This window comes from Salarias fasciatus, unplaced genomic scaffold, assembly GCF_902148845.1.
Source record: "Salarias fasciatus unplaced genomic scaffold, fSalaFa1.1, whole genome shotgun sequence".
Classification (NCBI taxonomy): domain Eukaryota; kingdom Metazoa; phylum Chordata; class Actinopteri; order Blenniiformes; family Blenniidae; genus Salarias; species Salarias fasciatus.
In genome coordinates, this window is record NW_021941253.1 from 7010 (window position 1) to 30818 (window position 23809).

Sequence of the window (23809 nt, forward strand, 5' to 3'; positions counted from 1 at the left end):
GAGAGAAGCAGGATCTGGAGTTTCCGGCCTCCCCTCCCCTCAGAGCAGCAGGAGAGTCCCAGCAGCGGGACAGAAGGACCGCGGTCCACGGAGCCATGGCGGGTCCCCAAAGGCTAGACTTCCTTCATGAGGAGGCTCCTTCTGCTTCTGGGTTCGGTTCCAAAGGCTCTGGACTCGGTGAATGGACCCGGAAGATCCCTCAACAGGTGAGGGGGGGCACACCTTCCTGCTCTGGAGGCAGATCAGGCGGACTGTAGTCTGATTACTCTGATCTGAGGGATTATCTCATGTCTGAAAAGGCGTCTGACTGCTGCAAATTACTTTTAATATACTTTATACCAATGATTTTCAATAGGAACTGTAACTAAATGTGAAATAATTCATCATGAATCACAGTTACACCATTATCTATGAATAGTATTTGTGGTAATAGATTACACGATTTAAATTTAGATTTTAATAGTTGGGAAACTTGAACCTTATTGTACTTGATCAGTTGTATTAACCAGTTTGAAAAATATTAAATGATTATAATCCTGCATGTTGCTTTAAAGAAAAAACTGTTGTAATTACTACAGTAATGATTATTTGAATGTGATCATAAGTAGATCTGGAAGTTACAGGTTATCAATGTAATACTTTCATTTAGTATCCTAGTATTATGAGGATACTCATGGAATTGAGTAACTAAAATATGAAAAAAGAAAAACTTTTTGCCTGTAATTAAGTTTAAAAACTGTGAAAGTCTTTGTATCTGAGAACAAACTACTGTTTCCTGACACCATGGAAGTATTTATTTTACTTTAAAACATCAAATTCGTTTACCTTTAAACCCAATTTAAAAAAGAAGTGTAAAACTACGTGTACTGGAGCTGAGTCTTTCAGTTCTCCGTCCTGGTATAAAGTGTCTGATTGCTCTGGAGCGGTCGGAGGTGTGCAGCGGACCGCTCTGCTCAGCCTCTTTGTTCAGACGTCGCTGTGACTCCGGGGTCGCGGGTTCGAGACCGGTCCGACCCGTTCCTCCTCCGTGTTTACGCCGCTGGAAGCCGCTGGAAGCCGCCGGCTGCTCCACACTCGGTCTGCTACGCCCCAGAGCCGGGAGGAAGACGGCTGGAGCGGCTCTCCGCGCTGCCTCCACCCGGGAGAGACGCGCCTCCAGCCGGGAGACGGACCGGGACGGGACGGAGGAGCGAGCGGACGGCCCGGGCCCGGCTCATGGTCCGCCCTCACCGAGGCGCCTTTGTTTCAGCGAGGACCGTGATCTGCTTCCCCCCGCGGCCATGAGAGGAGCTCGGGTCTCCGGTGAAGAATGCGCCGCCCCCCCGCCGGCGTTAGCTCCGCCGCGGCTCCATGTAAGACCCCCGCACCGGAGAGACCCCGCCGGCCTGCGTTAGTTTAGCGGCAGGAGGAGGCGGAGTGGCCGCGGAGAGGTCAGCCGAGCCCCGCCAGGGGACCGATGTGCGGGTGGTTCTGAGCGGCTGGGCCTCCGCCCGCAGCCTCGGTGTTTCCTGGCTCGCCGCGCCGCCGCTCGGCGCCCCCTCCCCGGCCTCCCCTCACTTCTCTCCCCGTGTCCTCCTCGCAGGGCCAACGCTAGCAACATGCTCCTGGCCTCCGCCGTGGTGGTGTGGGAATGGCTCAACGAGCACGGCCGCTGGCGGCCCTACAGCGCCGCCGTGTCCCACCAGATCGAGGCGGCCATCCGGAGCGGAGACCCCCGCGGAGGGAGCGTGGTCCTCGGCCAGGTGGACAGCCGGCTCTCGCCCTACATCATAGACCTCCAGTCCATGCACCAGTTCAGGCAGGACACAGGTGAGCCGTGCACGGCTGGCACGCAGCCAGACACACCTCTGTCTGCAGCTGGATCAGGGAGCTGTCCCCACAGAGGAGGGCTCTCCAGCAGCCCAGATGTTGGCACGAGGGCTATTTGGGTCAGCATGGGGGAAATATGCAGGGTTGTGAATCCACACACAAACACACACCATGTGTGTTTTCACTTTGCATGATCGCATCAGTCCAAATGTGAATGTTGTTGTGTTGCAGCGTGTTGAGCTTTACTCAGTCTTCTGCTCACACTGCCTCTCTGGTTCAGATCAGTGTGTGAGGAGTGTGTGAGGAGACCCAGCAGCTGCTTGATCCATCCAGTCTGTCCAGTGACCCACAGTCTGACTGCAGCAGAGAAATTATTATCACACACAGATCACTGAGTAGACCTCTTCCCGAGGACCTCAGAGGTCCTGATGGCTGAGTGAACCTCTTCCTGAGGACCTCAGAGGTCCTGATCACTGAGTGAACCTCCTCCTGAGGACCTCAGAGGTCCTGATGGCTGAGTGAACCTCCTCCTGAGGACCTCAGAGGTCCTGATGGCTGAGTGAACCTCCTCCTGAGGACCTCAGAGGGTCCTGATGGCTGAGTGTGGAGTGTGAACCTCCTCCTGAGGCCCTCAGAGGTCCTGATGGCTGAGGTGAACCTCCTCACTGAGGACCTCAGAGGTCCTGATGGCTGAGTGAACCTCCTCCTGAGGACCTCGGAGGTCATGCGTGGTTCAGTCTAGCAGCCTTATCGACCAGAAGGGTTCTGAAGTGGATCTTCTGTCAGCGCCTCAGGCTCAGGTGTGTCGAGCTCCTGCAGGTTCAGCAGAGCAGTAGGATGGTGAGCAGCACATTGAGCAAGGCAGCAGCCCGATGAGCAGAGCGGTGGCGGGTTTAGCAGAGCAGCAGGTGCAGCAGGTGGAGGTTCAGCAGAGCAGCAGCAGGGTCTCTCCAGTGGAGGTGGGCTCTCCAGGTGGGATCATTATAAGGTGTTGTTTCTGGTTTCTTGTTGTCATGTTGAGTGAAACTCCGGCGTTTCCCCGGTAGCTTGTTACTCTTCACCTCATCTGATATTTTAGTCAGTGTTTACACTCAGTGTGTCCTTTTCTTTGGAAAATCTCTACGTCTTCACTGAAAGGATCATCAGGTTTTTTCTTGTGTGAGGAGGATGTGGAGGAAACGCTGGACGTCATGTTGACGGCGCTGCAGACGCGCCTGATGCTGTCTGGCTGCAGAAGGCCATATGTTCTCACGTTGTGTTTCACTACAGCTATAGATATATAATACATACTAACCATCTCCATTTGAAGCTCACATTATTACACATCTATTGAATGTGGGACGCACCAAGCAGAACACATAATTTGGCTGGTACAGGGTGAGTTTAGCTCCTAACAACGGGTCCCTTTGTGCTCCAGGACCTCTGGGCCTTGAATCGAGCGCTGAACAGCGATGTTTGACGACTTTGCTGAGTTTGATCAGAAACTCATGTGAGCAGCTTTGGAAGAAAAGTGATCGCTGTGAGCAGAAGTGTGAATAAACTGGGATTTTTCCTCGTGCGCTGCCGGAGGGCCGGGGCGTCGGCCGTCAGGAGAAGATGGGCTGAAATGTGTTTTTAAAGCGCGCTGCTGAAAGCCGCCATCACACGGCCTTATTTCAGGAGGCGTTTAAAGGCCTGGCGTGTCAGCGGGTCCTTTCTGTCGGCCCCTCGCCGTCTTTCTCTCGCCGCCGCCGCAGCCTGTTGCTCCTCTGGGCCCAGCTGCTCCTGCTGAAGGAGACACATTCCCAGACCCCCACAATGCCCCGGGGCACCGGGGTCACGGCGGAGGCTGGGCAGGGGGCGGGGGGCGCTCCCCAGAGACACCCGGGGTGGGGGTGGGTCTGCTGAATGGAGCTGGGGGGGCTGGGGGGGGGCCGACTGGTGTTTACTCGCACTACAGACGTGGTCGTTGGAGCAGGAAGTGAGGTTTGGGCAGAAACAGGAGCTGTGAGGAGACGCAGAGGACAGGAGGGACCGGACAGTTTGACTCAACTTTATTGATGCAGCGCTTTATGAACGGCTGCAGCTGAACCGCAGAGCCGCGCTGAACAGGATGAAAACCTGGAAACAGAACCTGAACGCCACACGGCGACAAACAGCAAGAACCAACAGAACCAGGGAGGAGGGAGGAGCCTCCAGCCGCACAGCAGAGGCTGAGCGTTCATTTAAAGAACTTTATAAAGAAGTCTCACAGCTGTCGTTTGCAAGCTGGACGCCACCCTGTGGCAGGAGGTGGTGTGACGGCTGGTCGGCTGGAGGGAGCGCTGACAGCGGTGTGCGACGTCCGCCTGTACCGACTCCATCTCTGCTCTGTGAAGGCAGCATCTGGATGGTCGTCCAGCTGCGGAGGTGTCATGACACCCAGATTCTTTTCTTTTCCATTTCCTCTGAGGCTCCGTGAAACAAGTCGTCTCCGTTTGAGACCGACGCTCGCTCCGGGCGGCCATCTTGGAATATGTGCGTCAATAAATGAGCTTGAACAGAACGACTGGAATTAGGCTAAAGAGGAACGAAAGGTTTACATGATCGAGAAATCATTTAATTCCACTTTTAAATCAGAGTAAACCATCCACTTCATTCAGAATAATCTGGTTCGTTCAGATTTAAAGGGATACTTCAACATTTGGCAAATTGGCCCATTTAGTGCAATTCCTTAGTCATTTGAACAGCATACTTACTGTTTTTGTGAGGGCGAGCTGTTGTTTATTCAGAGGTGAGTCGGGGAAGGTTTTCAGGACGGACACAATGGAAGTGGATGGTATTTTGGTTCCTCCTCGTCAAACTCATCAAATACACAATCCAACAACCCCAAAACACTTTGGTGGACACGTTATAATCCACACATTCACTACGCTGTGAAATATTAATGCTAAATTACGAGATTGAGTTGTTCATGCGAAGATTGCTCAGACGGAACTACTTACTAACCATGGCGTCTGGGCGTAGTGATTTCAAAAGAAAAAGTAGTTCCCAGTATTTGCTTCAGTGTCGTAATGCTACAATATTATTTGTTGGTGTTCCACAGCGTAGTGAATGTGTGGATTATAACGTGTCCACCAAAGTGTTTTGGGGTTGTTGGATTGTGTATTTGATGAGTTTGACGAGGGGGAACAAAAATACCATCCACTTCCATTGTGTCCGTCCCGAAAACCTTCCCCGACTCACCTCTGGATAAACAACAGCTCGCCCTCACAAAAACAGTAAGTATGCTGTTCGAAATGACTGAGGAATTGTGCTAAATGGGCCAATTTGCCAAAATGTTGAAGTATCGCTTTAAGGTGTTTACAAGATTTTGTTTTTATTCAGAGTTAAGTTTTATTTGGAGCTAAAGGGAATTTTAAACTGTTTGTGTAAACGTGTGTGGTGAGTCGAGAGGAGAGTGGACGGCGCGGTGGCGCCAGTTGTTTGCTTCTCAGCTCTGTGGATGTGTCATAAATCTCATGTCAGGGAAAACAGCAGGGTCAGAGCATCCGACCCCAATCGCCGAGTCAGGTTACTGTGAGGAGTACCCCGAGGGGCCCACCACAACACACCCACACACACACACACACACACACCCACAAAAAAAAAGAAAGACCTGTATGAAATCCTGTAAACTGAAACCATGAAATCATGTTCCTCACTTGAACAGTTTCTGTAACAACATGAGAGTAGAGAGAGAGATGAGAGAGATGAAGAACGCCTCAAGAAGAGGAGAGAGGAGACGAGGAGCGGAGAGATAGAGAGAGAGAGATGAGAGAGAGAGAGGAGAGAGAGAGAGAGAGAGAGAGAAGAGAGAGAGAGAGAGAGAGAGAGAGAGAGAGAGAGGAGAGAGAGAGAGAGAGAGAGAGAGAGAGAGAGAGAGAGATATGCAGGTCCATCACTGTTAGTTGTCAGTGTGGGTGTGGTCGTTCAAACACAAGGTGGAGAGGTTCTTTGAAGGCTCTGCAGTAGAACTGTCAGTTCTTCATTAATGGATAGACAGAAGAAGTGATCTTTCCTCTCAGAAGCCTGGACTGGTGTTCTGTCTTTTCACAGGAAACCTGAGAATTAAAGACGTTGTGATGAAACTGAAAGCAAGAGTTGTCAAGATGCACAAGATTAACTAAAACATACTGCCAGCCCTGTGAAGACCACGGCAGCTGGAGATGAGCCAGTAGAACCACTCTCTCTCTCTCTCTCTCTCTCACACACACACACACACACACACACACACACACACACTCAGACATTGTTCGTCTGTGGCTGTGTTCTGATCCGGTCACTGCAGGATCATTCAGTTTCCTTCTGCCGCCACCAGTGATACATGTCACTGCTTGTTGTGAAGGAAGGTGTGAAACCTGCGCTGAGCAGGAAAACTCTGCGTTCCAGTAGACCGGGACCTGGACCCCGGGCCGCCTGTGGATCTGCTCCTCCGGAGAGGTGGAGGGACGGTCCCGGGAAAGGAGAAGTGCTCACTGACAGATTTAGACACGTTTGTGAACAATGTTTGAGAGAAACAAGCTTTAGTGTACCTAGAACCAGTGTGAATGTAACTCTGAGGGAGAAACCAAAGCTGGGAACGCTTCGAGATGGAGAACCGTCCGAGACCCAGAACCAGAACGGAATCGTCTCTGCTCAAATCCAAAGAAGCGACGCGAGGCCAGGAGGATGGGAATACTGGGTTTTTGAGAGCTGACTGGACGGCTGCATGGAGAGCTGCCACGTTACACGGATCGGTCTTCTCACTTCCTCTCTGGGCAGGAGCGCCGATGTTTCGTATCGTAGCTCTGAACGTCAGCAGATCAGGTGTCTGGGCTGCAGTTTTACAGACGGCGTCCTTGTAGGTCGGCGCTGACCGTCTCCTCACTTTCTGCCCTCCTGTCCGAAGTGAGGAGTCATGAGGCGACGTGTTTCCGTCCGGCCGCCTCAGCTCGGGTTCCTGTTCCCACCTCAGAATGCCTGCAGCAGGTATTGTCGTGCTTCTCTGTAGATTTATGGATGAGATGAAAACAGCGAGGCGGAGGCCTGGAAGTGTCTGCAGTGGAACAGGGTCAAGCGGCTGCCGCTGGGTCGGGTTTCCCCAAACCAGCCTCGGTCCTGAGCTTCAGCCAGGCCGGAGTCCCTCTGGTGACTTCTCCTGAGATCAGGAGGATTCTGTTTCTGTCTCCATGTCCGCCCACGCCTGCTGCCGGCCCGCTTCAGGGAGGCCAGTGTTGCCAGATTGGGTGGGTTTCCGCCATCTTGGAGAGCCTGTTAGCGTTTCGCTCCTTTAGAATCTGCAGGTTTTCATAACTCACCAGCTGAAAACCAGAGAAACAGAGTGAAACACTGTCGCAGTGTGCTGGAAACATCTCGGCTCACTGACGCAGCAGCACTGAGCGTGGAACCATCAGCTGAATCCTGGACGTCTGTGATTGGCTGAAGGAAGAGGAAGTGCTGCCTCATGCCGGACGGCGGATTTTCCCACACAGTTACCGACCCTGAAGGTTTCATGAGAAGTGAGTGTGAAGAAGCACCACCTGACCTGTGTGTGTGTGTGTGTGTGTCTGTGTGTGTGTGTGTGTGTGTGTGTGTGTGTGTGTGTGTGTGTGTGTGTTCTTGTATTTCTATCCTTGTCGGGGCCAAATGTCCCCACAAGGATAGCAAAACGTGAAACGACGTGCCTTGTGGGGACCTTTTTCCGGTCCTAAGTAGGAGAAACAGTGTTTTCTTGACCATGTTGTTGTTACTGAAAAAAGTAAAAGGTCAAAAACATTTCTTTAGGGTTAGGCTTTGTTGTGGTGTGGGTTAGGGTTAGGGTAAGGGTCAGGGTTAGGGGCTGGACATGAATGGGAGTCAATGGAAGGTCCCCACAAGGATAGAAATACAAGACTGAGCGTGTCTGTGTGTGTGTGTGTGTGTGTGTGTGTGTGTGTGTGTGTGTGTGTGTGTGTGTGTGTTAGGGGCTTACAGATAACCCTCCCAGCTAATATCGGAGCCTGTGTTACATATTTTTAGCGTTATCTGCAATTTTTTTCTCCCCCACTGATCTGTCGATATACAGGTTTTTTTTTCTTATGTTATATTTAGATTCATTCTGGCGTTTCTGATGTACTTATGGACCGGGGGGGGGGGCACTGTAGTCTACAGTTGCCCCATGACGGCATTCTGCTGACTCTGATTGGCTGAGCGTGCTGTCAGCCATCAGTCAGTCAGGTCGCTTCACTCTGTCGACTCTAACCAGTCAGATGAGGTGTGAATCACAAAATCTGTGATCTGAACCACTTCAAAGCAGAACACGCACACACACACACACACACACACACACACACACACACAGGATGTGTACAGGATGTGTTTTCTTGCACCACAACCTTCTCCTTCTCAGTTGGGAGTATTAGTCTTAGATATGATCCATTATATTATGAATTATTTAAAAATTATTATAGGTTGAATTTTGCATTAATTATTCAACAACAGGCCAGACTTTTATTTATTGTAGGTTAATTTGTTAACAGGGTTGTTTTTCTTTCTTTGTTTTTTGAAAAATTGCTTTTCCCTGCAAGTTTCTTTTTTTATCTGCTCTTCATTGTAGCGCACGTTTACGCTTCAGTATTTCACTTATTACCTTACTTAAAATGTGTGTGTGTGTGTGTGTGTGTGTGTGTGTGTGTGTGTGTGTGTGTGAGAACAATAAAGAGCAGATGGCCTCTCTCTTTTTCCACCTGCTTCAGGCCGCCTTGTGCCTCCTTCCCTTCACACACTTTCACTTCACTCACATTTTCACACACACTCACCATATTGACATTTGGCTTCAAGTCTTTGCTACGCACAGACAGAGCCTGCTTATTTGTGTGTGTGTGTGTGTGTGTGTGTGTGTGTGTGTGTGTGTGTGTGTGTGTGTGTGTGTGTGTGTGTGTGTGTGTGTGTGTGTGTGTGCGCTCTTCCTTGATGTCATTGTGCTTTGAAGCCGACTCGTCGTATTTACTCCCCTCACCGCCCCAAACCGGATGAGTTCATGATAAAACAAGTTTTTTTTTTTTTTTCGTTTGTCTCCTGACGGCTCCACATGCTTGTCCTCCCCCCGCCGTCCGTCCACGAGGTTGTGTCTGAATCGTCCCTCGTCGTTGGGTGGCTGAATCGGGCTCCACCAGCCGAACTCCCTGCAGAACCCCCTCCGCTGTGATCTCTGACGTCGTCCCTCCCTCGTGGAGTGACGGCTGCGGTCTGATCCGGGCTCGGATCCAGAGGTCCAGAAGCGGGACACACCCAGACACGTTGAGCCTGATTCCAGCTGGTCCTGTTTACTGCGTGCAACAGGACGTGCACACACACGAAACGTGCCTCCACTCAGACTCCCTTCAGGGCGAGTTGCTGATTATTGCGAGCGGCGGTCGGTCACAGGGCTGTATGGGAGCTCATGCTTGTTTCTGGACTGCAGGAGGAAACGGAGAGCCCAGAGGAACCCACCCAAACAGAACATGCAAACTCCACACAGGAAGTCCTGGCCGGTATTGAGCCCAGGATGTTCTCCACAAAGCTGGGTGGTGCTGTGGAAACCTCAGTGCTCATGAGCCAAACAAGAGTTGTCATTCTATGGAATGAGCCAGTGATGCCTTACAGGCCTGTCTCACTGGCCCGGAGACCAGGACGCCACCTGGTGGCGACTCCAGTCTCCGACGCCTCCTGGAGAGTTGCAGGGAATTCAGACATTTTCTTGGAGACGTTTTCCCGTCTCCAGTAGGCCCTGAAGGCGGCTCCATCAGTTACAGCGACGTCTCGTCTCCACGATGCAGAGATCCACGGCAGCCTATCGGAAAGCTGCGGAGACGTTGTCTTCCTCGTTGTCTTCCTCGTTGACTTCCTCGTTGTCTTCCTCGTTGACTTCCAGGTGAATTGGTTTGGAGACGTCTCCAACACGCCGCCCTGGAGCCTCCTCAGTGAGACTGCAGGCCATGTTTTGGTCTCACAGTGACGTCTCCGTCAGCTCTTTAACACACACACACACACACACACACACACACACACACACCCATCCTGCCTTCACCTGCTCTGTGTCCTGCTTGTCCTCTCCTCACCCGTCCCGTCTTGCTGATTATATTCTGCCTCTTTTCAGCCTCACATTCATCCTTTGCTGATGTCTGTGTGCTCATCCCCCTCTGCCAGTGACACACACACACACACACACACACACACACACACACACACACTGCTTGTCCTGGCATTGACTGAATAGCCTGTTGCCCCTGGAGACAGCGGTGGCTCCTGGTTGGTTGTTCAGGGACCCTCCTGCCGCCGTTCGGCCCCCTGAAGGTTTTTTCATTCGTTCACTCGGCTCACATCGTTTTGCTGCATGTTCATGTATGTAATTCATTACTTCACGAAGTGTCCTTCCATGGTTTGTTCCGTGTGTGTGGACGAGCTGCCGCCCTGTGGACCACATCGGTGAACACATGAGGCTGACTAGTTATGAACAGTGTATGGCCGGGGCTACAGGGAGGTCCTCCGTGACCCCCCATGCCCTTTTGACAGGCCGCGGTTTTCTCCCACCAGACCCCCATGATCCTGTCAGCAGCCCGGCGCCGTGCTCAGAGGGCAGCCTTGTCTCTGGGTGGTGGTCCCTTTGAGTTCCAGTTATTTCTTAGCTGTTTGTTTTAAGTAATCGTTTGACGCAAATGTTCAACTTACATGAATTCTTCTTCTTGCTGCTACAGTTTAATTCTTAAGTAGCCCTGGCCTGCTTTGTGACTTGGACAGGCTGTATTTCAGGTAATATGTCGTTATGACTCGCTATGGTCTAAAGGTTCACTCAAAACTCCAACGTATCTTTCTAAACCTGCTCCCAGAGCTAGCTAGTCATGGTCTGGTTTAATGTAGGACTAGTTTAGGAGTGAGTGTAGATTGGGTTTGGCTTGCTTTTAGAATCATCAAACACGGGTATGATGGGTTTCTGACTGCCTGGACATTATCTTTAGACCAGTTATCGACAGTTTCAGGACTAGTTTCAGACCAGTTTAGTCCAGTTGTGGGCTGTGAGGAGAGCAGGTGTCGAGGTGCCGTCATCGCTGGTTTGGCTGTAATGTTAAACTAGTTCCAGCACAGTTTTAAAGCAGGTTTAGACTAGTTTGTTATGACCTGGGTGATTTTCAGCTCGTGCTGGGTTTGGGAGTATTCTGGTTTGGGTGGGATTCACTCAAGGAGTCCGTTCGCTTTGTGTCAGCTACAAATAGAAGTGGGAAAGATCAGCTCTTCAGCAAAACACTCTTGGACACACGAGGAAGACCAGAAGGACTGACGGAAAAAAGAATCCGCTGCCCGGCAGCTTTCAGCCATTCTTCGGATTTTTACATTAACCTAAATAGCTGACCTCTGATTTTTGTTTGTTTACTGAAAAAAACTGGTAAGTTCTGGTTTGTCACCAGGTTTTAAGAAGTGCTGGACTTGTTTAGGACCCGGTTTGAAATGGTGAGCGTTGGGGTAATCCTCCAGGTAACCAGTACACAGCAGCTGGTTGAACTGGTTTGATACTGGAGCGTTTAATTCATTGTGTGTGTGTGTGTGTGTGTGTGTGTGTGTGTGATTCAGGGACCATACGTCCGGTGCGGAGGAGTTTCTACGACCCCTCCTCGGCCCCGGGTCAGGGCTGGCAGTGGGAGTGGGAGAACGACGCCGGCTCCTGGACGCCGTACGACATGGAGGTGGCCATCGCCATTGAGTGCGCCCACAGCCGGCAGCAGGCCGGCCTGGACCTGACGCCGCTCGGCTTCTGCTACCTCATCGACTTCCAGAACATGACGCAGGTCCGCCGCTGGGCCGCTCCGTTTGCCGCAGACCTTTATCAAAAACTGAGTCGTTAAAATGGAGTTGAGCCATGAAACGGCGACAGCAGAGTGACTCTGTTGTTCTGTGCTTCCTGCAGGTGAACAGACAGAGCCAGCGCTGTCGGAGGATCCAGAGGCGAGCGGACGTGGCCTACCCTCTGGTCTCCGGACCCCTGCCCATACCCAAAGGAGGCGGTCTGGGAGGAGGGGGCGGTCTGACGGGGGCCCTGCTGGGGGTCGGGGTGTCTGGCGCCGGCATGGGGATCGGAAGCTCCGTCTACCCCAACGGAGGCGTGGCGGTCACCGGGCTGGGCCAGCCCTGCTCCTGCCAGCAGTGCATGCTGGTCCTGAGCGTGAAGACCAACACCACGGGCGGGGGCGGGGGCGGGGCAGGGATCCAGACTCTGGGCCGCCGCTCACTGACCATGCAGCGCTCCAAGACTTCGGCGCCGGCCGCCTCCAAACCCCTGAGCCCGTCCAAGTCGGCCACCCTGGGCCGAGGCCTGCAGCAGAACTCCAACTCCAACTCCAACTACTACCAGACCCTGCCGCACGGCCTGGCCATCTCCAGGAACACCGCCTCGCCCCGCCGCAACGCCCAGCTCTTCGCCCAGTCGCTGGCCGCCCTCACGGCGGGCGCCTCCTCCATGGCCGTCTCCGCGTCCTCCGGCAGGCCGCCGCCGCCGTCCCTGCCGCCCCCCCAGCCCCCGTCGTCCGTCCCCCCGTCCATCCCCCCCAAGCACTCCGCGTCGTCCTCGTCCGCCGCCGGCGAGCCCGTGCCCACCGCCACGCTCGTCACCCCCGCCAGCGCCGTCACCACGCCGCCTTCCCCCGTGCCGTCCCCGTCGCCGGTGGTGATGAAGCCGCAGCGCACGCCGTCCACCGTGTGCCACGCCCCCCTGCCGCAGCGCTCCAGCCTGGCCGGGCTGAGCCGGCCGGCGCTGCAGAGGATCGCCATGGCTCAGTCCAGAGCGCTCATCGCCTCGGGGTGAGTGCGCCACCTCCACACACGACGCTCACAGCCTGCTAATGCTAATGCTAATGCTAATGCTAATCACAGCTACTGCCTGTACAGGCCAGTGCTGATGCTACTGACTGTGTAGCTGCAGCGTGACTCGCGCAGACTGCTGCTTCAGATGATGCTAATGGCTCTGCTCGTGAGGCAGACACGCTAGCTTTGAAAAATGCTAAACCTAACCGTTAGCTAAATGCAAAGAGCCCAGAAAGACTGCCGCGTCAGATGATGCTAATGCTAATTTATAAAACTTGCAGAGCTACAGGTGACAAAGCTGCTTCAGATCAGCTGTGGCTAAAGCCTGGTCCACACTGCAGGAGGAGAGACTCCGGAAGACAACAGAAGACAGATTATAGCAGATCTGCCTCTCCTGATCTTCCAGTGTGTGGAGTCGCTACGGAGCAGAACACACACTGGAAGATCCTCCATCAGAGAATCGGCTCCTCACTTCCAGATGTGGCGTAGTCCAACGTGACTTTGAGCGGTTTCCCTTCGCTCCAGAAGATGGGGGCAAAGTTCGGCCCGGTTCCCCTGCAGTGTGTGCTGGCCTAACAGCGAGCAGAGCAGCCGTCGCTGCTTCACATCTGTTGGTTTGGTTAGCTTAATTGATTACAAGCGTAACCTCTGGTCGAAACTTAAATCGGTTTCCTTTTTTCCACGCCAGAGACTTGGTGCTGTTGGATGATCTCTGGATGGTAGCAGCATTAGCTCAGCCAGGAGCCTTGTTTTATCCGTTAGATGTGAGGAAAGCGTGAACAGCCGAATGACAATGATTAGGAATTGATTACAGAACGAAGCTGCAGCTTGACACTGAGGGGTCAGAGGTCATCGGGGCCTCCTTGCTCTCTGAAGAGATTTGATGCCTGATGGAAACACGCAGAGTTCAGAGAGTGAGAGCTAACATAGCGCTGCATGCTAACACTGTGCTAGCTCCAGAACCCTGCAGCTGACGGAGGCTGTCAGAGTCTGTGGAAACGCAGACGGAGCTCGAGTTCAAGACGCGTCATGGAGGCTCGGGCTGGTTTTCTGAGGACGACAACCTCCCGGGAAAGTTGTGAATCATCTCCAGGCCTGGAAAAGGTTTTCGACAGATAGTAACCAGGAATGTGTGCGAACAGGGCTGTCATTAGCTTGTAGCCTGGATCACCTTCAGCTCAGACACCTGCAGAGAGCTCCAGCTGTTCCTGCGCTCTGCCGCCCGTTTCCCCCGAGACGCTGCGATCCAGCAGAGGTCTGAGCGTCGGGCCCGGGCCGTGCTGCCGCCGTTGGTCTTAGCATGTGAAGCAGCTAGCCGCAGCGTCTCGTTAGCTGCTACACCGTCTGGTTTACACAGCTGAAACACGCTCTGCTCGGGCCGTGATCCGTTTCCCAGTGCCGGGACCTGCACATCAGACGGTTTTGTCATGTAGATTTTTGGTGGTGCCTCCTCCCCCTCCCCCTCCCCTCCCCCTCCCCCTCCCCCTCGCCCTTGGCGTCTCAGTGGTCTGGGCCCCTCGCTGCCTCATTGTTGGTCTCCACAGTAACCTTTGTTGGATTAGCCCAGCCTGGGCTGCATTAGCAGCACAATGCTGACCCTCTATTCCCCGCCCTCCCCCACTCCAGCCTTTTTGATATTCCCTTCCCACTGTTCTGTCCTGGTATGTTTGTCTTTCTGGATTTTGACAGGCTGTTTTTCTCGCTCCAGTTGGCTCCAGTTTTAATTCTGAATCAAGTTGCTGGTTTACTCTGGTTCTAAAGTTGAATCAACGAACCCGTCCTTCATGTAAACCTTCCCTCTGCTTTAGATGAACTCTGGCCTTTCTGCTCGTTCTCTTGTCCTGTCGCAACAATGCACATATTCCAAGATGGCCGCCTAAACAAGAGTTAGACTCCACCGGAGACGATTTATGTGTTGGAGCCTTAGAGGAAACAGATATAATTAAATGAACGGATGGACAGAAGCATAAAACTGCAGGTCTTTTTAAAGCTGTAGCATTGAAGTTAATCGAAAAAGAGAGAAGAAGGGAGAAGCAGGAAGTGGAGTTTGTTTACTTCCTGTAGAGGTAAATGCATCACTTCCTGCTCCTGTCCAATCAGAACGCTTCACAACCTTCATCAGAAGATTCTTAATCAGAAGATTCTAAAGGCGAATGACGGCGTTTTCCATGTGACGCTCAGCTCATTGAGGTTCTGGTCCAGAACTTTCTCTGGATCCAGGTCCAGTCCTCCAGTCTGCAGCAGCCGTTTACTGATGATGCCCCCTCCATGCTGCTGGAGTGCTGTGGTCCATGGCGATGAAAAGAGAGGTTGGGGGGGGGGGGGTCAGGACGCAAACAAACAAATAAGACCGTCAGCAAACTGCCAGAGACTGATCACACACTGGTGCAGGAAATAAGGCCAACACACACACTGTCTTTGACTCCAGGTAAATATTGACTGTCGTCACATGAGACGCGGTGGAGGATGTGGGCTCAGGGGGGATTGTGGGAACGAGACGGAGGCCGTCAGTGGGTTTTGGGTCGGTGGAGGGAAGCTGGGTGAGGAGGCCAGATGTGCTGGTGTGTGTGTGTGTGTGTGTGTGTGTGTGTGTGTGTGTGTGTGTGTGTGTGTGTGTGTGTGTGTCTGTGTCTGAATCAGTCCAGCTGATGTCCTTTAGAGCTGCAGGGACAGCAGTGTGTGAAACAGTGTGTATTGGAGGCCGGAGGGGGTGAAGAGGGTGAAGCGGGGCTGTGCGAGACGCCGACATTACATCGTGAAGCATCGTGTTGACCGTCTGACAGCGCAGAGAGACCGTAGAACCGTCTGCAGGGAACATTCTGTATGTTGCAGCTCTACGCTGACAGACGGACGCGTCACAAGTTTGAGGTCCACCTGACAAACCGTCACCGGGAATCACAGTGTGTGTTTGGGTTGTGTAGCAGGACTATGGACACAAAGAGTAGACGCCACTTCGACCGCTGCTTCCGGAGCCGAGGGGCGGCCATCTTGGTCCGGTCACTGGCTCTCCACATCAGTGGGGCAGCTGGAAGTGTGTTAATGTGAGCTTTATCCCGGATTAGACTCCGCCGTGTCTTACCTCACAGTGTAACGCCGTCCCTGCTAACACAGCAGCCTATTATAGACTGTGTGTGTGTGTGTGTGTGTTTGTATGTATGTATTCATCACTCATTGATTCCATCCGATCTGACGCTGGCGTCTCCTGCTCGTCATCAGCAGGTGGTTTTAATCTGGGCGAGCTGTCATAAGTAAGTGTGTGTGGCCGCTTTAGGATTGTGAACGTCTTCGACTGGAGCGTCTCGGAAAGCTGATGCAATAAAACGTGACGCCGGCTCATCTCCTCCCAGCCTCCAGGGTTTTCCCGCTAACGGCTGCTAATTGGTTGGATTCAGAGGACGGTTACACACTTACAATAGGAATGAATGAAGTATTTTTTAACTAAGCTACTTGGCATACTACTGCTGAATAATGAAGAGCACCGAGCTGCAAGTTACTGAAGTCCTGCTCCGCTGAACGCCATGATAGTCGAAAATACTTCTTTTTTTTTTCTTTTTTTTAAGGTATTGCAGGGAATGATAGTCAATGCAAACATAAAATCTCTGGGATTCTTTTAAATGTGAGATGAGTGTCAGGATCAGCTGAGAGTGTGAGTCAGCGCTTAATGATTCACTTCATGAATCCAGTTCAAGTTACATCAGACAGAGGAGGAAGATGCTCTAATCTGGAGTCAGTTCTCCCAGAGATGACGATGATGATGATGATGATGAGGAAGAGGCAGTTAATCCTGACACGCCGCTGTGTGACGTCTGTCTCTGAGCCCACTGAGCAGATGGAAACTCCTGGATTAACTCTCAGCACCACACACACACACACACACTCACTCACACACAGCGTGGTGTGTTTCTTCACACACCTCTTCAGAGCTCAGACAGGTGGAGGAGCAGAGTGTCTTCGTCCCGTGGTTGTCTCTGTCTCGGTCAGATGACCGTCCTCGGCTTCTCGCAGTGAGTTTCTGCTTTTCTGTGAAAAATGTGACGAGTTTCTGAAGACTGACCCGAGTTTCCTCCTGCAGCGTGCCCACCGTCCCCGTCAAGAACCTCAACGGGTCCAGCCCTGTTCACCCCGCCCTGGCCGGTACGCACGCACACGCACACACACACACACACACACACACACACACACACACACACTGGGGTCACAGTGTGACCAGGGCTCCTCCGGGTCTTCCAGGGATCACCGGGATCCTGATGAGCGCCGCCGCTCTGCCCGTCTGCCTGACCCGCCCCCCCAAGCTGGTGCTGCACCCCCCGCCCGTCAGCAAGAGCGACATCAAGCCGGTGCCGGGCTTCGGACACTGCTGCAGGAAGACCACCAAGAAGCAGGCCCGCAAAGGTCAGCCTCCAGATCCAGTCCTGCCGGGACCTGGTCTGACGTGGACCAACCTGTAGTCCTGGTCTGATGTGGACCGTGCTCTGGTCCACGTTTTGCAGATTTAAACTCATATTCAGTATTATATCACTTTTAATATTGTACTTTTGATTCTGATTTTCAAGAAACAATCTCTTCATATTTTGAATAATCAGTAGTTTTCATTCATTCATTTGATGTAAAATGTGATTTTTTTTCTATTTCTATTTTCTATTTTTCTATTTCTATTTCTTGTTTATGATTTGAATATGACGTCATTTGTTTACTTGCTGGTTGTTTGTGGCTGTAAAATGTTTGTTGGACATAAACAACAGTCCATCGTCAGCTCTAAGCTGTGAGGTTTTGTGTCCCGCTGCAGGTAAAACTCCGGAGGAGGTGGTGAAGAAATACCTGCAGAAGGTGAAAAGCCCTCCAGAGGAGGTACGACCTTTGACCCCCACTTCCCGCTCCTCTCCCGGGTCAGGATCGGGACCAGGACCAGGACCGGGGCCGGGGTCTCATGCCTTCTCTTTTCCAGGACTGCACCATCTGCATGGAGCCCCTGGGGGGCCCGTCGGGGTACAAGGGCCCGGGCGTGGGCCCGGCGGCGCGGGCGGAGGCGGTGGGCCGGCTGGCCCAGTGCGGACACCAGTACCACTTCCAGTGCCTGCTCGCCATGTACAACAACGGCAACAAGGACGGCAGGTGGGTCCCCCGCGCAGGCCACGCCCCGGCCGTTTCCCACCACACGTGAAGAAGAGGTGACCTCTGTAACCCCCCCCCCCCCGCAGCCTGCAGTGTCCCACCTGTAAAACCATCTACGGCGTGAAGACGGGCAACCAGCCGGCCGGGAAGATGGAGTACCACGTCATCCCGCACTCGCTGCCGGGACACCCCGACTGCAAGACCATCCGCATCATCTACAACATCCCCCCCGGCATCCAGGTCCGCCCCCAGCGCCGCCTCATTCAGAACGCAGCCTGCACACTCAGCCTAACTTTATTTAAAATACGTTCACACTGTCCGTCAGTCTAACTTTATTTAAAATACGTTCACACTGTCCGTCAGTCTAACTTTATTTAAAATACGTTCACACTGTCCGTCAGTCTAACTTTATTTAAATCGCAGCCTTCACACTGTCCTTCAGCCTAAAGGCCTCAGTATACTCCCCCGTCGCCGCCACGGCGTTCCTACGCCGACAACCCTACGCCGCTACTGAACATATCTTGCTCCTGCGTCAAGGGAACGCCCTCCTCTGCCAAGCCGCTAGCAGTCACAACAACAATGCGGCTTCCGTAGCTCCGGCTTTACCTAGACATAGATCTATAGAAATAGATTTCTAGACGTCCGTATCTAGACACGCGTGCATTTACCGAACATATATCTGCATATATGACATATCTGGCGACACCGAGCTGTCGTGGAGGAGAGGCATGAGCGGACTGTGATGAAATATTGGTGAAACTAATGAGCTTTTGGACGATTAAAGCCGTTTGAGGAGCGGCTATACACATAGCCCCGTCTGCTAACAGTGCTAACACTGCTAACAGCATCGGGATGTGCGCCGCTCAATTTTGGATCTCAATTTCTCCCGAAGCACTGTTCGGATCAGAAAAGCATTTCGGGTGAGTTCTACTTTATTCTATAAAGAACGCGAAAGCGGACCAATCACAGCCCTCGACGTTCACGTCACCACGCGTCGAAACGACGCGAAGTCACAATTTTCGGGAGGCGCACGTCAAGCCCCGACGTAGACGTCGTAGCCCGTCGTAGGGCTACGACGTCTACGTCGTAGGAACGACGTAGCGGCGACGGGGAAGTATACTGAGGCCTTAACTTTATTTAAAACGCAGCCTTCACACTGTCCTTCAGCCTAACTTTATTTAAATCACAGCCTTCACACTGTCCTTCAGTCTAACTTTATTTAAAACACAGCGTTCACACTGTCCTTCAGTCTGACTTTATTTAAATCGCAGCGTTCACACTGTCCGTCAGTCTAACTTTATTTAAAATTAGGGATGTGCGATACCACTTTTTTTCAGACCGATACCAAGTACGAGTACTTCATCTTCAGTACTCACCGATACCGATACTTGCATACCGATACTTTATACACATAAAATTTAAAATAATGCAATGAGATTATTTTTGAAAATGAATTTTATTTCTAATAAAAAGGCAGCCCAGCCACTATGTTTAAGTCCAAAATAGTAGTCTGAAAAATAAAACAAGCAACTGAGTTTGCACTTATTTAAATGAAATTAAGTGCAAGATAAAACAATTTCTGAGTTTTACACTTTACATAAACTAAGGTTTTTAAATGTACTAATTTTAATGATTTTTTTATGAACTAAAGTCAAAGATAGAACAACCCCCGAGTTTAAAGAGTTGCTCGTGTTCTCTGTGCTGCTCTCGGATCTCTGCTCTTCAGTTTCTCGGTCTTCTGCAGAGTTTGCCGTCAAGTTGCTGCAGGAGTTTTCTTTTTTCCAGCACAACAGCGTCAGACTCTCGTCCACAAGCTTCGCCCTGAGGTGTTTAAACAGATTACTAGTGGTAAATGAACAACATCGGCCACCTCCTTTAGCAATTTTAGCATTGCAGAGTTAGCATTCTGCAAAGCTCGGCTCGTTTTCACTTATATAACAGAATTTCCACACCGGCGGAGTTCTGGTGAGACGAGCAGCCGTTCTGGATTCATCCTGTTGTCTCTGCTCTGGATGAGACTCATGGAGAGTCAACCCGCTGCAGTGCAGCCCTGCGCCTGTCAGCTCCAGAGAGGAGCTTCTTCCTCTTTCATGTGTGTCGGCAGCTTGCATCCCATTCGGTTGCACTACCGCCAACTGCTGGTGAGGAGGGCTTACTACGCGTGGGGTTTTCTTGCCGGGAGTATCGGCGGCTGGCATCGGTAGCCTTCACGAGTACCTGATACCTTGAAATAAGGCCAGTATCGGCCCGATACCGATACCTGGTATCGGTACTCGCACATCCCTATTTAAAATACAACGTTCACACTGTCCGTCAGTCTAACTTTATTTAAATCGCAGCGTTCACACTGTCCTTCAGTCTAACTTTATTTAAAACGCAGCGTTCACACTGTCCTTCAGTCTAACTTTATTTAAAACGCAGCGTTCACACTGTCCTTCAGTCTGACTTTATTTAAATCGCAGCGTTCACACTGTCCGTCAGTCTAACTTTATTTAAAATACAACGTTCACACTGTCCGTCAGTCTAACTTTATTTAAATCGCAGCGTTCACACTGTCCTTCAGTCTAACTTTATTTAAATCGCAGTCTCACACAGCCGAGGCGGTTCCGAGCGTTCTGTCCATCTCGCTCTCTCGGGTCTTCTCTAAATGAGCGCTGATGGTCTTTCAGGGTCCAGAGCATCAGAACCCTGGGAAGCCCTTCACTGCCAGAGGCTTCCCCCGGCACTGCTACCTCCCCGACAGTGAGAAAGGGCGGAAGGTAAGGCCGACCCCTGACCCCCGACCCCCGACCCAGCTGGGCTCCCCCAGGTCCGGTCAGCTTTTCCTCCTCCGCAGGTCCTCAGGCTGCTGCTGGTGGCGTGGGACCGCAGGCTGATCTTCTCCGTGGGGACGTCCAGCACGACGGGCGAGTCCGACACCGTCATCTGGAACGAGGTCAGGCCCGTCTCTCGCCCTGCTCTCTCGCTCTCGGCGCCGCCGCCCGCCTGACGTTCAGTGTTTCGCCGTCTCAGGTGCACCACAAGACGGAGTTCGGCTCCAACCTGACGGGCCACGGCTTCCCCGACCCGGGACACCTGGACAACGTGCTGGAGGAGCTGCGAGCTCAGGGCATCACGGAGGACGACGGGCTGGTGGAGAAGTGAGGGGGCGGAGCTACAACGCTCCCGACCAGGACGAAGCACCAGACTTCACACACAGACAGCAGCAGCGGGCGGAGCGGGACGCCAGCACTCCAAAACAGCTTTTCAAACGAGGACGACAAACCAAACCGGAGGAGGAGGATGGAGGGACGGGCGGGGGCGGGGGGGGGGGGGGGGGGGGGGGCGGGGCCAGCGGCGGGAAACACCAGCCGGGGACTTCAAGTCTGGAGGGCGAAGGAGTCGGTACTAACATTTAGGACAAAAACAAGTTAGCTTTACTGAGAGAGGCTGGAAGAGATGGACAAACATTAGAGCAGTGCAAACACAACTGTCTACAAGAAGGACGAAGAGCGAGGAGGATGAGGAGGAGGAGGAGGAGGGGGGGGGGGGGGACAGGAGGGGAGGGGAGGAGGAGAGGGCAGCAGGAAGAGACATGATGGAGGCCGGACGTAGCTTAGCATAGCGGTAGAGTAAAACTAACTTGTGAGGTGCTTTCTCCTCCACACTGGAGGCAGGGGGGGGGGGGGGGGGGGGGGGGAGCTTCCTTCAAACCACCTGCTCCTCCAGGGTTCACGGTGATGCTGCCCCGCCCCCTTGTGGCGTTTCCAGTGAACAGCAGCTGAGAGCTGCCTGAACGAACGAACCTGATGTTGGCTTCTGATTTTATTTGAATCCTCATGGAAATCATCTCATATTTGACCTTTTGACCTCTGTGGGTTTAACCTCCGACCTGTTGAGAAGCCCTGAGGGAATGCGGTTTCTGGGTTTTTCCGGCTCCCACTCGTAGGTACGGCTGTATCAGACCAGCAGAGTGAAGCTGGAGCCTGATTGGCTCTGGCCGTGAGGTCATGTGACTGTGCTAACCCCAGCCCTCCTGTTTAGTTTAGCATTAGCTCCGCCTCGGCCCGGGCTTCAGATTATAATCTGGTACGAACAGAACTCGCTCCCCGGTACGAGTTGACCTTCAGAAACACAGGCTACGGTGTGTGTGTGTGTGTGTGTGTGTGTGTGTGTGTGTGTGTGTGTGTTGGGGGGGTCACTGCAAGTTTGCGGTACATTTGAACTTGTATGAGCGTCAGATGGACTCCGCCCACCAGAGGGCGCCGTCGTTCTCTGACCTGGACGTCCAGATTTATGCAACGCCAACGGTCTCTGCTGTTTTTGGTGAAAAGATGTAAAAACGTGAGCTTTAAGTGCTCCACTTCAACGGAAAGACGCTCCTCGTGGCCCCGCCCCCTCTGACACCTGGTTGGCTGCTTTGGGAGAAGCTGTGTGTGTGTGTGTGTGTGTGTGTGTGTGTGTGTGTGTGTGTGTGTGTGTGTGTGTGTGTGTGTGTGTGTGTCTTGAAGCAACACTCCAGCTGAAGGTTTCATTTAGGTTCTTCATAGAGAAGAGGGTACTCTTTTATTCTCCTGTATTTTTTTTAATAAAGTGTAGTCACTTTTTTATTTCTATAGCATTTCTCATCACATTATCATAGATTAAACTGCCTTTTTTCTCATTTTGTACATTTTCATTGTTTTAATGATGTTTCATTTGTTTACAAAGACAGTATTATGAAATACTCCGTCTTTTTTTCACTCGATGTACAGACATTAAGCTGGTTTATGTGGTCTTTTCTTTGGAAAAGGACTTTGACGGTAGGCTTTTATCTAAGTTTATGATTAGAAACGGTACACTTGCTTTTCTGTGACTATTTTTTCCTACATATCATCAGTTGTGCATGGAGAGCCGAGGCCTGTGACCTTTGAGAAGCTTTTATAGCCAATTTGTAGACAAACATTAAAGTTTCACAGCAAATGAAAGCAGTTTTAAAGCTTTTAAACGTTACTGAAGTCACATTACCGCTGTTATATGTTGCTCTTTTCTTCAAAAGCTGCACGTAAAAAAAGTAAGACACATCAGCCCGATGTGATTTAGGCGTTTTCTTCTGAACACGAAGCCTTTAAGTGAAATATCACCACTACCTTTGTTACTTCCTGTCTGACCGGCTGCCTCTCAGCCCCGTTCAGAGGCCGCGTGCCGCAAACTGCCTCCTTTCAGTTTGAAATTTCTTTTTTTTCTTTTTTTTTACTCATCAGATATTTGGGCTCCAAACCTCCTGTGGGTTCCTGAGGTTTTGGTACGGGGAGCATCGAAATGTGGCGAGAAAAGCAAAGTGTAAATACTGCAGAATAACTGCTGGAGTGTGAATGATTAATACAAAGAAAACAAAATAAAGAATGGATGAAACCGAACCGATGTGTCTGCTCTTTACTCAGACAGGCTGAGGCGTCGCTACAGGGTAGGCAACACAGGGCCCCGAGCTGAAGGGGGCCCGAGGGACGGCTGACATCAGTCAATTTCAGTGACAAATTAAAGGCACTACACTTGATGCTGCAATGACAGCGTGTCAAAAATCCCCCCCATGGGGCCCTTTTCCGAGTACTCACCAGTTAGTTGCTGGTAGGAGGCCCCGACAGACGGCCGATATCAGCGACACAACTTGACCCCCCCCCGGATACATTACAATGACACGTCAGGAACCTACCTAATGGGGCCCCACTCACAGGCATAATTTACGTAGGGTTGGTGGGTTATGAAAACCCACGGGCCCTCTTGTGTAGGAATCCTGTCCCACCACCACACTGCCAACGATTTTTGTGTTTGTTTTTTGTTTGTTTAAATCCGAGGCAGAGTGAGCGCAGCAGCTGCTTCTCTCCGGCCAGAGGCGCCGCTACACACAGGGTCCTGAGGGACGGCTGACCTCAGTCAATTTCAATGACAAAGTAAAGGCGCTACACTAGACGCTGCAATGACAGCGTGTCGAACTGCCGACTTGGCTTGATGCCGACTTGACTGTATCCCGGGGGCGGTGCCGAGTTGACCAGGGCCGACTTGGATTGGTGCCGACCTGACTGTATCCCGGCATGGATCGCTCGGAATTGGAATCGGACTTAAATATGATGCACTTGAT

At 52.0% G+C, this 23809-nt stretch overlaps 1 protein-coding gene and 1 long non-coding RNA gene across 3 annotated transcripts in view; one reads left to right on the plus strand and one right to left on the minus strand.

Moving 5' to 3' along the window:
* Positions 1-22735, plus strand: LOC115384553 (E3 ubiquitin-protein ligase DTX1-like). Of its 2 annotated transcripts, none has more exons than XM_030086814.1 (12): positions 1-206; positions 1583-1809; positions 11374-11588; positions 11708-12597; positions 16673-16734; positions 16831-16992; positions 17387-17448; positions 17546-17712; positions 17799-17952; positions 20382-20471; positions 20549-20647; positions 20725-22735. In XM_030086814.1, the coding sequence occupies exons 1-12, from the start codon at positions 127-129 to the stop codon at positions 20854-20856; spliced, it is 2340 nt and encodes a 779-aa protein (XP_029942674.1). In that variant the 5' UTR covers positions 1-126; the 3' UTR covers positions 20857-22735. The 2 variants fall into 2 exon arrangements, with proteins under 2 accessions (XP_029942674.1, XP_029942675.1); XM_030086815.1 differs by lacking the exon at positions 1-206 and adding an exon at positions 956-1352.
* The window catches only part of LOC115384558 (uncharacterized), a 21439-nt gene continuing 19302 nt past the window's right edge, over positions 21673-23809 (minus strand). Inside the window, exon 3 of the long non-coding RNA XR_003930901.1 lies at positions 21673-21752. This is a non-coding gene — a long non-coding RNA (uncharacterized LOC115384558). The remainder of the gene's footprint in view (positions 21753-23809) is intronic.